The following is a 17122-nucleotide window of genomic DNA, read 5'->3' as shown; positions in this document are numbered from 1 at the left end:
TCCCTGCAAAAATAAATGTGTTGGTTATAAAGCATATAAATGTGTTGGTTATAAAGAGAAAAGTTTTGCAATTTCCCAAGAGTCTTGCTCACAGTTATTTCTGACAAAGAATTTTAGCCTCTGCTTCTTAAGGTTACCAACCAATGAGTGCTTCTTTCGTGAAGAAAGTTCAAGTGTTGTATCATACAGGCTTTCAACAAAGTTCCTCAGACAGGGGACATTCACTTCATTTTTAACAGCCTGAAAGAAAATGCCATGTTAGTAAAACACTGTTTCACAAGCTGTTTTATCTATTTTTAAGAAATTATTTATTTAACCTGAAAAACAAACTCACAGCAGCTACAGGGACAAGAATTTCAACAAACAATCCTGCCAGTGCATGCTTGATATCTTTGTCTTTAACTTCAAGGAAATAATGTGCACATTCCTAAAAGAAAACAAAACAAAAAATGTAAATTGTGTATCAGTTGGAACAAAGGCCTCTAGATGTTTGCTGAATGCACATGAAGTGTCAGTGGCTATTTCTATCTTGCAAATCCCACAGAAAACATTTATCTGTTAACACCTAAATCGGCATTTTGCAGCAAGCAGAAAGCAGGACTTAAGATCAAACATCTGTTCCTCTAACCATGATAATCCAGACTCTCCATTGATTCCAGCAGTGCCCAGTGGTATTTTGGGGATAGAAAGGGAGTTGGACTCAAGAGCTGATCCTGTGTATGCCTTCAGGAGGCAGAGTAATAGACATGGACAGCTTTACACAATGAGAAGCCAGAAAATGAATGTACTTCTCTAGCAAGATATTCAAGAAAAGAAACAATCTTACTGTAGCTATTTTGGGTTAAATTTCACTGCTAGGATCCATTGCTGATTTTGGGTGAAAACAGAACTGTGCTATGTGAGGGAAGAGACCTGTGGTGCAAACCACTACAATTTCCAGCCTGCAACTGGGGAATGAGAGAAAAAGTTAAAATGTGCTTTTCTGCTAAACATGCAGTGAATTACTACCAGCACAGCTGTGCTGCCAGGAAGTGAGGGAGAGGAGATAAGCATCCACCCACTCATGTGTTTTTGTACAACTTCTCTGAGGACCACAAATTATGATGCTTTAGTTACTTCTTCCTCCCTGGGTCCAAGGCCCAAACAGCCACTGACTCTACAAGGAAGGTTTACACTTTAGACCACATGTAATTTTTTCCTGTCTGCAATCAGGATTCTACATCATACAGCTTCAGTCACCCCAGTCCTTTCTGCTACACAGCTGAGGCCCCTATGCAAAGATAGTAGCCTTCCTGAGCTGCTCCTGCTCTCCATGGTGGAAGACAGGATATTCTGGAGCTAGCTTCTGAGACAAGCTTACCCTTTGATAGTGTCTCTTTTTACAAGTGCAGCACTGGTGTGCCAAAGCTTGCAGCTGAAGCACTGCATGTAGATACTCAAATTAATAGAAGAATCACTCAAAAGATTGAACCATATTTCACCAAACTGAGCAAAACTGGTCTTCCTACATACACAGTGCATCCTATGATGTGTTGTAGCATAGTTAAGAATTAATTTCATGCTGAGGCACTGTAGTCAGGGAAGGTAAAGATCATTTGCACTCAAATTTTGATTTCTACTATATGGGAGCTTTATCACTGATTTCAATGGCAGTAAATATTGGATCTCAGAAGTGCTGTGCCATAAGCCTGTGCCATAAAGTCATTCACTCATATTAGTCATGTGCACTGAATACACGTTACTTTGATATCTTGACAGCTCTGGATAACTCACATTAAGGTGACACATACTATGATGTGTTCATATAATGAAGCATAAGGTAGAAAGAAAAATCAGTTATTTCTGTGTTGTTAATTATGTTTTAAAAATGGTTTGAAACACATTAGGAAACTGAAATAGAATGTGCTCCTTATTCAGGACTTAGAGAAATGGCTCTGTGTGTCTGTACACCTGTGTGTGTTTGTATTCCAATGCCAAATTCTTACTTGTAGGGATCTAACATTGATCTTACTCAACCGATACCATCAATAAAATGCCCTTACATGTAGGTTTGCACAAAACCTGTATTTTACTGGATGAGTGGCCACAAACCATGTAGCCATGATGGTGATTCCAAGAAAAAACAGGAATAAAAAGGTTCAGTCAAACAAAGCTGCTGATGGGAACATTATCAGCAAGAATGTGGACTTTAAAATTTTTAAATATAAAATATTTCCTTTCCTTTCATAAAATTATGTAATCTCTCAATTTAAAGCATTCATGATAGTAAAAAATATGCTTTGTACTAGTGCCTCTCTAACTGGGTGGGTACAAAACATACCCTACAGGAGGGCATTGACAAGTGGACAACACTTCCAAGACAAATTCCACCCAATTTTTGCCTCAATTCTTTGACTCTTCCCCTAAGTTTTTCTCTATCAGAAGTTCTTCACATGGTGGAACACTAACTTTGGAGGCAGTGAGCAGCTAGGGAGACATAGCTAGGCAGGGACACAGGGCAATGAACACCTGTGGCATGGTAGAGTAAAATATCTGGAGCCTACAGAATAAAACTTCTTTTTGTTGGAGGGTGAGATGTAGGGACTAAGGGTATACAGCTGACGAAAAACTGGTATGGAACAATACACTCCAGAGATTGGAGACTGGACTGCTGAGGTTCAGAGCAAGTAGAAAACAATTGTACATACACTTATGTGGGAATGACACAGGAAATCTCCTGAGGTTTTATAGAAAAGATGAAGAAGAGCCCATTCCAAAAAGTCTCCGAACCACAGTTAAACACTTACGAATTTTACCTGCATAAACTGAAGAGAAGCTTCAAAGTCCTCCACAGGATACATCTTAATGCGAAAGAATTTCATTCCCATTATAAGACTGATAATGCTTTGAACTACATAGGGGCTTTGTTCTTTATGCCGTAACTCTTTTAACTCTGCCATAAATTTCTTCTTTACAGCAGGAAATCTATGAATTCATATTCGTTAGTTACAAAAAATAGTACACATTAACATTTTAAATGTATTGCAAGGTATATAAATTGGGGAAAAAACCTAAAGAAGATTCAACTTTGGTTCTAAAATACCATTTTGGTCAGAATATGAATGTATTTTGTTTTATTTAGTTCTCTTTCACTTCTGATAAACTCAGAAAACAAAGCCTACAGCCTGATCTTCGTCCCTTTATACATCTCTCAAATTATTTTCCTAACATGCCCCTCTTTTACAGAAGAGCTAACAATATCATTAGACTAACCCCCTTGTGTTTTTCAAAAATCCGAGATGAAAGATAGTTTTCTTGCAAGTGCATGCAGTGTTTTCAAAAGACAACAAGGAAGTTTGAGAAAGTTATGTGATTTCCAGTAACCCAAACTATTTTGGCTACATTAAGCTACATTGACTGGTTTAGCAGAACAGACTCAGTCTCAGCAATGTCAAGAAGTCAGGAGAGAGATCACTGTGTTGGGGTTGTAAATTTCACCCTCTGCCTAATTTTTCATGTAAGGGTATGATGAAATGTTATATTTGGTACATGAATTTCTGAATCTGTCTGCTTCCAGATTAATAATCTAAGACCTTGTCCACAAAGTGTTTTATATCATCTGCTCAACGAAATGCAGGATGAAGAATGCAGATGCAGCTGCTTCAAGTTCTGAACTGAAATAACTGCAGAGATATTTTAAAATGTTCCTGTGCTGGAGTGTAGCCATTTTTAGGTTTGCCCAGCTAGAAAAAAACATACAGAAAAAGAAAAAAACATAGCTCTCTTCAGCTCTTTGAGCTTTCCACAGACATCATTGCTGAGAGAAGAAAAACAGTGTTGTTGTAGTTGAGTTGAATTTATTCAGTATCACTGACTAGATGCAGAAAGCCTATGATTCCCTGGAGTTCTATGCTCTAGAACACCTGGATGAATAGAGGGTTAATAAGCTGAAATGACTAATTCTTACACTACTTTTGAAGAAAGAGAGAAAATCAGAATAGTCACATAATTTATTCATCAATAAATTCCATAATTTATTAGTTAATGGATAATTTAAGAACTCTATACCTGTTTCAACACTTCTATTAATACTAAAGAAAAAAAATCAGAATATTCACATGATAAACAAGTAAAACTTCTCAGATTTGTGATGGAAATTATGCTTACTTTGCTTGAGCTAGAACACCGATTACTTCTGCATACAAATCCGCAACAATGTGCATATTTCCAGTGTTAGGACCAAGGTACCTAGCAAGAGACAAGAAAGAATTTGTGGGTGAGAAAGCATACTACTTAACTACTACTATTAAAAAATTAAGAAAGTAATTTGTTAAATAGTTTATTTGTATGATCAAGAGCCTTACCCTTCTTTGTATTTAAAGTGCTTGAAAGCCAAGTTAATAACATCATGTACCAAACTGTCTATTACAGGATGAAGTGGAATCTGAAAACACAAAATAAAGCATAATGAATACACATATATTTCACTTCAAGCTTCATACCTTAGCAATAGTTTTACTCACGGGTATCTGCCATATAGAAATATGGTATCAGCTGAAAAGGCATCTAGCTAACATAACAGCTGGAATTAGCCAGTCATTTAAACTTCATTTAGTATCGAAGAGAAATAGCTCCAAAGACTTGGCAAAATGAAGTCTGTACAGAATACTATGTATCCTACAGGTGCAAGCAACACAGCAATGAACAACCATGCAGGATGTATCTCATTCTTATTAGACTGTTAAATATGGAAATAGAAAGCAGAATCATAAATTCGGTTGTACTGGTAATTTCCATAGTTTATTAGTTAATGGATAATTTAAGAACTCCATACCTGTTTCAAAACTTCTATTAATACTAAAGAAAAAATAAAATCAATAGCCAGATCTCTTCTCTCCATTAAATAGTCCCTCTGCTGTTCATCACTGCAAAATCAAACCAGGAAACATAAGATTTAGAAGATGTGTTGTAATTCATATTATATGCCTTCTTCAATTAAAGAAATACAGGTAACAGCAGATTATGTTCTATTTTTAAACTGCATTTAAGAAAGTAATGCACTGACATGCTCTTAGAGACCAATTCAATTTCTTTCTTTCACCTTCTTTCAAATGTTTAAATGTGATTCTGCATTTCCTCCCTGTTTTTTTATGGTTTAAAGTCAACACAAAACTTTTTCCAAAAAACCCCTCAAAACAAAGACAAGGAAACTTTTGGATTCTATATTCTAATAAATCAATTTCATTTAGAATTCCTTGCTGGCAGCACCATTTAGACAATTCCCATAAACACTTTGGAGGCAAATGTAGTAAATTATTTTGTGCTATCGAATCCATATTTAGACTGGTGATAGGTTTTGAGAAACACCTTAAAAGTACTGATGGAGAATTCATACCCAACCTGCGCTCTCTTTTTAAAACTGTTCCGGGGTTATTTTTTCCACTTTGGCATCATTCATCAAACATTCAGTTGCACTCCTTGTGCAGATAACACTGAGGAATAAATGTCTGAATTCAAAAGCCATCCATCTGAAATATCTGATCACAGTTTCAAAGCGTACTGAAGGATAATAGGAAATGTTGTATTACACTACTTTTTGTAAAATTAAACACTAAAGGGACAGTTCTGCAGTCCATTTGAAGCAGTTACCACTTATTTCAGTGAGATTCCTGTTTGCGCAAATTCAGCACAATTCTTATAAACATTAAGAACTTTAGTGATTTCAATCATACTTATGTGATTATAATACATGCATTTGAGAGTTTTGCTTGATCAGTGATGAAATAAATTATTTGCATTTTGGCTTTGTTGGTTTCACAGAAGTTGGAGAAAGGATATTCTTTATGTAACATTATCACTTGTGTCAAGTGGTCTTGGTTCACTGCTAAAGCTGACTTGCAACTGCGTGTAAAGATTAATTATGAGAACATGTTGCTGTAACAAGCCAAGAGAAAGAGGCACTTCAGGGAAAGGATTCATCTCCTCCAACAGCAGACATCTAATTGACGAGTCATATCTTCATATTACCTACTTTTACAGATATAAAGTCTGGAAGATTCTGATTGAGGTTCATGTCTACCTTGATGTCTAAAACTAGCTGCTACCCCTTCATTCCAGCAGCTATTGCTTTCAGTAGTTACTGGATTATAATATAATCCTAAAGTGAAGAAGTGTCTATGCATTTTCAAACACCAGGTCTGCCATTGTTGATTGTTCTGCTGCTTCATTGAAGTTTCTAAATGTAGTAACAAAGTATTTGGAAAAAACCTCTGAGTTTGAAGAATACATCTGTGAAAAAATGTCAGACCTGAATATAAACCAAGAGCAATCCATTGCCTTATCACTGAGTAACTGCTGATATCCTAAGAGATCATTACATTTGTTTGGGGTTCTCTATTTTTATTTACTTATTTGTTTTATGAGCTAAATCAATGTTGCTAATGCTCTTTGATTCACATTTTTTTTTTAATTAGGGACAGATATATGTGAAATTTCCATGACTAAGCAGAATGCTGTGTAAAAAAAATATCCTTCCAAGGGTCACAGCGTTATTGCCTGCTCACATAAGTAAAGAAGACAGATATAGTTTATACAAACCACTATTTAAATGACATTACAGTATCCAAGACAGCAGTAAAAAACAGTGAACTATCAGGAACATAAATTCAAAGTAACAATTATTCCATCCATCTAGAAGCTGAGAAGAGACCCAGAAACAAGCAGAAAAAGATGACAATTTTCGAGCAAATATTACCTCACAAAAGCTGATGGGCAAAACATAATACATTACCTTAGAATCTGTCAACAACGTATGTATGCATATTCAAACCCATACCTTTTAGATTTAGTGCTTGTTCTTGGTCTGTACTCATGAGATTCATCTTCTATGCCATTCTGTCTTTTATACCAATCAAACAAAGTACGCAGGATAGAGGGTAGACAATATTCTGAAAGCGAGCTCATTGAGCTTATTATCTATGGGTAAAGCACAACAATCAATACATCAACTCATGTTCAAGATTCCCCAGCTCCTTTAAATAAAGAAAACCAATTAAATGGCTAGGCATGTTCTTTCACGTTTTTATCTGATTTTTGAGATCCAAGGTACAAGCAGTGACTTAATATTCTGCATTTTCTGTATAAATATAAGTAGAGATACAAAAATGGGCTGTATGTCTATAGTGTCATTCCAGACACTAAAATACTAAATTCCAGATACTAAAATGCATTAAAATTATGTATCACATCTTACAACACACCAGAAAACTATCTAGTTCTTCAAGTTTTTACTTTTATTTGTTAGACAATGTTGATTGAGTTTGTGCACGTTATAAAGAAAGGAAAATTGATGAATCAGAGGTACTGTCTTTATGGGTTGTATCTGATTGCTGGATGCCCCTCCTCAGAATATATTATGAAACTCCACAAGCTCTGAAACAATCTTAATCAATTGAACGTGAAGATGCATCCATCTTACTATTAGGCTCACACATCTGGTAACTCATGTTTCTCTTTTATATATAGGAAAACATGTACATTTTCCTGTGTGTTTGCACAAATAAGTTAAACAGAGTTTAAAACCATTCCTCAAAAGTTCTTGATTAAACATCTGTAGCAGCATACTGGAAAGGAAGATTACTGCTCCCTCAGTAGAAACTGTGTCATCAATTACAGAAATGTTACCAACCATGTTGCTACTGAACTACAACTTAAAACTATAAGGCTGCAAAACATGAAGAGATAAAATGCTAGGATAAAAAAACCCTCAAACCATTATTATACAAGAGGATTATACATGTATTGCAATTGAATGTTCACAGCTACAGCATTTCTGTACATTTTCAGAAAACAGAAATCAGCTATTTAATATAGGAATAAGTTACTGATCTGGAGATTTCTGTCCACCTCATAATCATGCAGGTCTTGATCCTACAAAGTCCTGAGGAAAAGGAGTGATGTACTGATGTAATTCATGTCAAGTATATTGATTATGTCATTAAGTCTTGTCAAGTCTATCCACTAGCTTAAACTTAAACCAGTCAACAGCTTAATGTTTCATATAAGATCAATCTTGTGTGAACTCTGTGACTAAGACTCCGTGACTAAGACAACAGCAAAACTGGGAGATCAAGCACCTTACATACAATTCTCAAATATTACTAAAGCCTTAAATGAGAATTTTTGTGGATGATAGTTCAGATCAATAACTTTGCTCTCTTGTGAAGTTTTTTAGCATCAGAATTTAATTCACAGTGATGTTGTGGTTTAAAGTTCATGAGACACTTCAAGGATAAAATATTATTGTTCAGGTATTATAGCCGAAAATTAAACATGTAGCATGAGAAAGCTGTAGTAACTGCCACTTAAAAAGAAAAACTTCTATAAAAGTAGTGCTTTCTACCCAGTGCTTCCAATATATTTTATTACATGAAATATGAACCAAGCTGCTGTGGAAGACGGCATGAAGACACTGCTTGCGGCAGTGACAGGAGGCCTTTCATGAAGAATTACTACAGCAGCTCAGGCTCAATTATACCAAAGCCTTCAGGCATAAGACTCCAAATAAATACTTACAAGACATGACTCACATAGTGTCAGTGCAAACTACCCACTACTCACTCAGGATGCTTAGACATTTCAATTGCTTCTCTATTGTTTTCCAAAAGTTTTTCTGAAGCTGCTGTAACACTGGTTGTTAATTGTGAGATGGAGTGAAAAAGGGATTACTGGGGAAGACTAGAATAGAATCAGAGTGGTTTGGTTTGGAAGGGACTATTCAAGGTCACCTTGTCCAACCCCTCTGCAATGAGCAGGAAAATCTCCAGCTAGATCAGGTTGCCGTGAGCCCCATCCAACCTGCCCTTGAATGTTTCCAGGGATGGAACATCTACCACCTCTCTGGGCAGCCTGTGCCAATGTCTCACCACTCTCATTATAAAAAAATTTCTTCTAATTTAAATCTAGTCTGAATCTACCACCTTTTAGTTTAAAACTATTAACCCGTGTCCTATCACAACAGGCCTAAAGTAGATCTAAATATCCTTAAGATATTACAATATTTAACTGGAAGTGAAAAGTTGTTTCAATCAGGTCTTCCCGATTGAAGAATATGTTCACCAATGTATTTTTCAGTGCTGTTCTCCACAGCTACACAATTTCACTCAACACAAAAAGTCAAAGTGATTCCTGTTAAATCTCAAGCCATACTTTCTCTGCTGAATTTACAGTGTGTGTCTTTAGTGGGGATAAAAGGTCAATATAGCTTTTTAAAAAATCTTTCTGTCATTGCACTTCTAAGACAGGAAGGAAGGGTGGACTGGGCAAAGACCTGGCTCTCAGGCAACAGGAAGGGAGGGAAGTCTAGCCAGTACATCGGTTACTCAACCCTTTCATTTACTGGAAGTAAATCCAGGAGTGAGATGAATTCTAGCTCTGTGCTGCTCCTGAAAGGGAGTGCACAGATGTACAAATATGTCCTTGTTGGACAAATGATCATGTTCTTCCATCATAAATGAACTACCTACAGTATAGCTTAAGGATAAGAAAGCTGCACAAGGAGAGAGCTGTTAAAAATCTGTCTTCTCAGAGCATTAAATGTACTTTATGTAAAGCTGAATATTTACTTTGGACTAATATGTAAGAGTAAATTTAATGAAACTCTGAGCAAATAAAACTCTTAAAAGTCTTGCTATATTGTCAAATACAAATGTAAGAAATGTTTCCACTAACAGTAGATAGATGCTGTTAGTTTTTTATTTCACATAGGAATTTCTATATGCTTTAACAGCAAATATACTCAAAACTGCATTCAGTTTCCAGCAATATCATTAATTTCTTGTCTCTGCTTTTTTTCATATACCATATATGTCAGTATGTATGCTAAATGTGTGCTTTATTGCCATTTTACTTCTGCAGGTTTTCGGTACTTCACTTTTGCATAGCGTTGGTTCATTTTTTTCAACTCCATTACTTGCAAAGTGTTTGTATATTCTCTCTTCAAATTGTTGCATAGATTCCAAACAATGAGCATTGCAAGTCAGATTTTTACAGTTTCTATTAATGTTGCTGAAAGCAGAATTTGAAAAACATTGTCTTAGCTATATTTAGGATATCCATAGCCGTATGTCTTCTTTTCATTCAACATTTTTCCACTCCATGCATGTCTATAACAAAGCTTCATAACTACCAGCAATAGAGGTTCAAGGAAAATAACAGCTACAATGAAATCCCTGCTTCTTGAAACCAACAGCAAACTCTCATGGACCATAGTAAGACTTGAATTTCATTTGCAATATATAAAATCAAACAGATCAAGTTAACAATTCCTATTACAAATACTCTAGACTGTGGCAGGGGAAATGTGGAGAGATTAATTGCCCTAAGCTGTAGTCAAAGCACCTACACGCTGTAATTCTGTTGGACCCTTTTTTTCTGCTAATACATTTCTAAACAAGTCATCTCTAACTGAAATACCTGTAAAAAATAAAATATTAGGAGCAGTTGTTTTTGTGTAGATTTCCCTTCATTCACATCTTTGTCCTAAGAAATTTTTTTGGATGGTGCTAAGAAGTTAAATCTCCCTAGGAACAGTTGAAACTGGTTACTATTAAGTTGGACTCACAGTTTTCATTTATGGCCTTGGTTACATGAGTAAAAAAAAACCAAGATTTTTTTGTACCATAATTTTGTAGATGGGTTATTTCACCTAGCTTGCTCATACACTAGCAATGTTCATAGATATTTTACTGCCAGGATAACAGTTTACATGAAACACTATTTATAGTGTGCAGTAAGTTCAGTTCTGAACGTGTTACCTTTAATTTTGCCTTCAGATTTACTTTTTTACATGTTGCTTGAATCTAAACTTCTGATCAGGAACCAAGGGTTGTTCCATGACTCCATCACCAATAATTCTTACACTTTCTCTAACATGTGCCCTTTTGCAAGTGAAAGGCAATGTGTAAAAGACAGGGAAACTGAAAACACAAAAGGGGCTAACTACAGTGCTACTTCAATGACAATGATATCAGTATTAATTTATTACATCTAATAATTAATATATTGGATGGGAATAATTATCAGCATGTCATTAACCATATTTAGGCTGTTATGAAAAGGGAACACTTAATCATCTTTTATTATTATTTTGATTTTTCTTTTTTTTTTTAGCTTGAACTAGTTTTTGTTCTCATCTCCTTAAAGTATATAAAACGTTAAATGTTTTTGCTTTCCAATCTGTACTCTCCAATCTAGTACTCTTCTAAGAAGAGAGTGGTACAATTAAAATGAGTGCAAATATTTGTGCAGTTTATGCTGAAACTCCTGCAATAGGCACCTCATACAAACAGACAACTTCATTCGAAAACTAAGCCTTGTTGTTAAGCTTTCACTTACACAGTCAAAACATTATACTCATTTTGTACTTTTGGAAAAATGTCTCCAGATTGGTCCAAGATTATAGAGTGCCCTTTTTCTGCCTCCAGTGTTGTCAGTGGTGGTAAGAAAAGAAGATACTTTACTAGGGACTGAGAAAAGACTAATAAAAATATTTCCTTGTGTGAGGATAAGCCTCTTGGATAATTATGGGGATTTTCACCCTAGCTTTTGATCTTTTCATGTCTGCAACTTTATGGTTTCCTGTAATAGGAAGTTTAAGTCATAGTTCAGTAGTACAATGATTAACAACATCTCTGTAGTTGGGGACACAGAGCATGCTAATGCTGAAGCAGTATGACTAATCAAGGATTTTTAAAATATGATTTAAAATATCCTATAAAGATATTTAAAACCATATGAAAAAACTACTACTGGTGCTTGAGAATGAGCAGGAGAAAATGCTAGTTCTCAGAGAGTCAGAGATGAAGCTTTTTAGAGAAATAAGCAATGCTTTTGTGATCACTTTAAATGGTCTGGGATCTTAATGTTAAACTTGATTCTGATTACTATGTGTACCTAAAGTTCCATTCTGCTCATTGTAAATTACAGCAAAGTGAGTTTTTGGCTGTTTTTTTCATCTCTGAAGCTGACCTGCAAAAAGTAAATTTTAAATCAGATCATGCCTTCCTTTTGCTGCTTTTTAATTTATAGTTAGTAGACATAGCTCTGATATTTTAAAGTGACTAATGACCCGTTCAATTCAGAGTCACAGATCAATTTCATTCGAATTGAACAGAGATCATTTTAATAAACCCAAAAAAAGGAGAAAGGATTAGGTTCCCTTGACAGTGTGTCACTTCTGAGGCCTTAAAATTGAAAGTCAGCATTATTAGACCCTTGAAAATGCTTGTTCAAGGGGGTTGTCTCTCTTCTCCTCCTTCATTTCTGCAGTAAAACTGTCAGGAATGTCATGCGTGGCCTTTCCTGGTTTTGCTAGATGACTTTAAGTGTTCCAAGAATAAATACTGAGGCTTTCCGTGCCTGGAAGGCAGAAGGAGGGGATTGTCAACCTGGTCTTCCTTCATCCCATAGACTTTCTAAATATTTGAGTTAACTTACAAAAACCAAACTTAACGGTTTGACTTAAAAGCACATGCTGTCTTGCTTGCATTTTAGTATCATGTGGAATCATGACCTTCAGAGTTTTCCAGGTAGACTATACCATCATTTTTAATATCAGCAAAACTATCCAAACTTTTGTGACAATTTTAAAATACTGATATGTTTTCATTTGCAAAATAGGTTTATAATACTGAGATGTACTAACCGCATCCACTGAGTGAAATATACTAAGTAAAGAAAGACATTTTGCTCTGTCTTGCTGTTTCCACTCTAGCTGAATTCTATCAAATCTCTCTGTGTATTACAAAATTTTGAATGAAAATCTAACTATGATTTAGCCAAACTAAAATGAATTTGTTACGTATGAACCATGTTCCTGAAAACAGGCTCATCTGCCTTCTCCCAATCACCAGTGCACATCAATCCCAGGAGCACTAGAAAATCTCAAAATTATTATGCTGTTCAAGCACAAAACAATGTGAAGCCTGAAAAGAACATTCTCAGTAACTGAGGCTAATGCAGATAGATAATCTGAAAATTTCAATGTGAATCATTTGTTCAGAAAATTTCAAGAAACCAAACTCAAAGTTTTCTGACAAGATGTCTAGGGCAATCTCAGCTCTACACTTTTCTATCAACTCTACATACAGGTAGGATTTCAGATACATAGTTACAAATATACACAAATGTTGTACATAACAAAACTTGCCTTTGTTAAGGCAAGTTGTCTGTATTTTTGCCCCCACCATTCAGAGTAAATTGCTAGAGCAGTAAATACACATTTTTTTCACTCTAGGAAGCATTTTCCATTCTCATTAACTGATCTTGACTTAATTATCCAATTTTCTGTCTATGTACAATAACAAAGAGAAGCATAAGTCTTCTCTCTCTGCCTTGTAAAGGACCACAATTTGCTTAGCCGTGAATATTTAATCAAATCGTGGCCACCCATTATGTGTTTGTTTAATACACTGCAGGAACAGTATCACAAGGTTTGCATATGGGTGGATTAATTTGTTTTTCTTTCTCATTTGTGTGTTACACTCTTCCCACAGGAAGGAAAAAAAATACCAAAATTAAGGTCAGAATACCACAAAAAAATTTCATTAGGCAAGTACGGAATACTCACAAAGCAACCTTCTTTAGCCCACAGTGACTGGCTTCCCTGCAGGGTCTCTCTGTGGCCAGCAAGGCAGACAGGGAGCTCCACAGAGCAATGCAGAAGTCATACCCACTGCCTCCTGCTCTGAGGAGCTCTCTGAACAGGCTCTGAATCTCTCCCCAAAAAGCAGCTAAAAAACACATAGACACCATCACTTTGTCAAGCTAAAATTATGAAGTGAGCCTCTGTGAACACCAGTGGGGTCTCAGAAGGCACCTTTGCTTCTGGCACAATGTATGGGAAAACACAATAAATGTCTTCAATGCCTTTGAGGTTCTCAAGTCCTACTGTTGTCCTATTTCCTCTCCTCAAGTTAAATTAATCAATATGGTACCTGAAACTCATGGCATTAGCCACAGTTGCTTTCAGATCTGTTGCTGTTGCTTCTGCTAGATCTTTCTGTCATGTATTTCTGGCACCAGCAATGGTGACACCAATGGCAGCTGAGGCAGAAGTGCTGCTTGTTGACTTTATCTTCCTCTTTGTTGGGAGTGAGTTTTGGTATCCTTTTTGTAACTTAAAGTCTTTAGCACCTATCTTTCTTTATTTCAAAATAGGAAATGTGGGAATTTTTTCTAGATTTTTTTTTGTTATGAAAGACTGCTCACAAAAGTTAATTGGCTTATACCATCACTAAAAAGGGTGTATATTGCTGTTGGTTTGGGTTTTTATATGTGTCTAATTTACCTTACTTAATAAACTTACTAATCTAATTACAGATATCAGATTCATTTTATTAATTACAATTTCATTGTTTTATTAAATGAAATCTAATTCTTATACAAATTCTATTTTAGTTTTTAATTCTTCTTCCCTGCCAATGATTTTTCCCTAATTACTATTTACCTTGACATATATAGGCATTTATCCTGACAACTGATTTTACGCTTAATTTTAAATACAACAGATTGTCTTGGTCACAGCTACAGAGACAAAACTGACTGATGAGACAAAGACAAGTACTCTAAAGGCACTCACAGTAACCATAAGAGAAATTCCACAAAAGAAAAAATATGCCTGTTTCAAAAGTCAGATATTCTGGAAAGGTACAAGGTTTGTTTTGAAACTTCCATCAGCAGAAACAGGAAAAAATACATGTACCTAGAATGCTATAAAAAGCAAGAAGTTATATGGTAAAAAAATATTGAGCTTGACAACTGTTCAAAAATCCTCATAATTTAAAACCATGAATGGTTAGACAAAGCAGTCATCATTCTACTAAAGTGCACTGAGAAATACTGCTTTTGCAGAATGCAGCGATAGTATAAGGACACTAGACCGCTTTCCACGCATTTGTCTCATATAATATCATGTCAAGTGTCTTACTTGATCAAACTGAGGGTCTTCTCCTCGTTGCAGAGATTTGGTCAGTGGCTTCTCCTAAAAGAAAAGATATTAAATATATATTACTTAAGATCAACACTATGATACATTCTACTAACTCTACTATTATTTTTCTATTCAATTTTTACTTGCATAGTTTATCTCCTGAGCAGTTTCATGCTGGAGATAGTGTATGTTTCATAGGCAAAGGAGACTTCTGCATACAACTGACCTCATACTGACAGAGTGTCTTCAGTGTCTTTCCAAGAAGGAAAGGATTAACCATTTATTACACTTGAATTACTAGGTGCTCACACTGACAATAAATTCTTTCAAAATCCTAAAAAGCATCTGGTGTTTCCTCTAATACACAACCAAGAAGCTCTATTTAGCTACATGAAGTGCCTACTTGTTATAATACAACCATGCAGTACAAACATGTACACAAATCACAGATGTAATGCATCATGCAGCACATACTAAAAACAAAAGTGATTTTAGAAGAATCAGAATTCAATTTTAAGGAAAATTATTGTGGGGAAAGTGTCTGTATTATTAAAAAACAAAAACAAAAAAATACGGTCATTTAGTTTTGGAACAGAAAACAATTTTCAGAACACGTTCTCAAGGGTACCTAGAAAGGCCAAGGAGAACTGCCCAAGACAGAAAACTTGAGTCCCCACATGTGAACATCCATTCACCTTTATGGCTTTTTTCCACACAGGCTCAGCTACTGAGGCATGTAACATGCAACAGTATATACAGCGTAAATATCCTAAACCACAATGAAAATAAACAATATATGAAGGCGGATGACAGTCTGAGAAACATGTCACCATCACCATCACAACTCTGCACTGAATTGTACTACTGTTGCTTCTGTTTGAAACATGCCAGTGCTTCATTCTTCTGTAAATCATGCATCTTTCTTCTACAGCTGCAAGGTTGTGACTCTCCCACCAGCTCAGTGTGAGATTTTCTGTTCAGCTTTCAGTAAACTATTATACTCATCAGCATCTGTTAGTGTATTAGGCAAAATACCATCACTGCCAGGGCATGTGAAAGGCAAAATAAAAACATTTGTAAAGCTGCTGTGATAATGGAATGGAGAGACTTGAGGTGGTTCAAAGATTTCTATTATTCAATGTTTCACCCTGGAGAAAACGTTGCCCAGAATAATCTGCTGACTGATTTTGAAATTAATTATACTGATCCACTTGTAATGCCAGCTGGCAAGGAGGCTGGCTGCAGGGTGACCACAGTATCCCCTGACTACCTACTAAATAGAAAAATCAACAAAATGTTTTCTACTGAGTCACTGATTTATCCAGGACAGTCATCAATATTTTTTGTTGTTATCTCTAACATCTACAGTGACTAGGTTATATTAAGGGCACAACAACTCTTAATTAAAACTTTATGACAGATTACTGGTAATGAACAGACACAATAAAACCAGAAACAGATGACACTACCCCACTAGCAGTCTTCCTTCTCAATCAGTAACTCAGTGCTACTCTATCTAGTTGTGTCTCATGGGAGAACAATACTCCTTTTGTCTGTTTCCACACACTGAGAAAGACAGCAGATAATCTTTCAAAAGTGTGTTCAAATTATCTAAAAGGAGGAAGATTCTAAAATTTTCCTGGGTCCTGGACAAATCAATGTACTGAGAATCAGTGCAGTTTAGAAAAAAAAAATGACAACATACAACCTTTTTCTTAATTAAATTTCTGATTTTGTTACAGAACACTTGTGTTACCACAGAGACGTTTCTTAATGTCTGTTTCAATAAAAAAGGCTTTGGCATGCAGAAGCTTTGTGTCCCCATGCCTGATACTGCAATGCTTGGCTTTAAGAGTAGTATCTAAAATCCTGCAGAAATGCATTCAGTGTTTCAGGCGGAAATTAGATGTGGGATTCCTTGTCAAAGGCTTATCTGTAAGGTGGACACAACTAAATGACACAAAATGTGCACTGGGAATCCAGGTCTGGAAGTGTAATATCTATGTCCTAATCACCTGTTACCTATATGTGGAAGCACACACACCTCACAAATACTTCAGTTCCTCATGATGATTTTCCCCAGGGGCAGAGATTCTGTATTAGTGAAGATGCCTCAGTTTTTTTCAAGGCAATACAACTCATCTCTTGTCTTCT

At 35.7% G+C, this 17122-nt stretch overlaps 1 protein-coding gene across 6 annotated transcripts in view; it reads right to left on the bottom strand.

The window, feature by feature from the left end:
* FRY (FRY microtubule binding protein) overlaps positions 1-17122 on the bottom strand; it is a 206451-nt gene that overhangs the window by 104905 nt on the left and 84424 nt on the right. For all 6 annotated transcript variants that reach the window (XM_061993519.1, XM_061993487.1, XM_061993504.1 and 3 more), the window contains exons 3-10: positions 14966-15019; positions 6815-6954; positions 4814-4904; positions 4344-4423; positions 4147-4227; positions 2796-2964; positions 335-427; positions 142-240 (exon numbers count right to left, since the gene is read on the bottom strand). In XM_061993519.1, the coding sequence (XP_061849503.1) occupies positions 142-240; positions 335-427; positions 2796-2964; positions 4147-4227; positions 4344-4423; positions 4814-4904; positions 6815-6954; positions 14966-15019 (807 nt within the window). The remainder of the gene's footprint in view (positions 1-141; positions 241-334; positions 428-2795; positions 2965-4146; positions 4228-4343; positions 4424-4813; positions 4905-6814; positions 6955-14965; positions 15020-17122) is intronic.

Source organism: Colius striatus, chromosome 1 (genome assembly GCF_028858725.1).
Source record: "Colius striatus isolate bColStr4 chromosome 1, bColStr4.1.hap1, whole genome shotgun sequence".
NCBI classification, from domain to species: Eukaryota; Metazoa; Chordata; class Aves; order Coliiformes; family Coliidae; genus Colius; species Colius striatus.
Note: the sequence above shows the minus strand (reverse complement) of the source record. Positions and strands in the feature narration are given on the sequence as shown.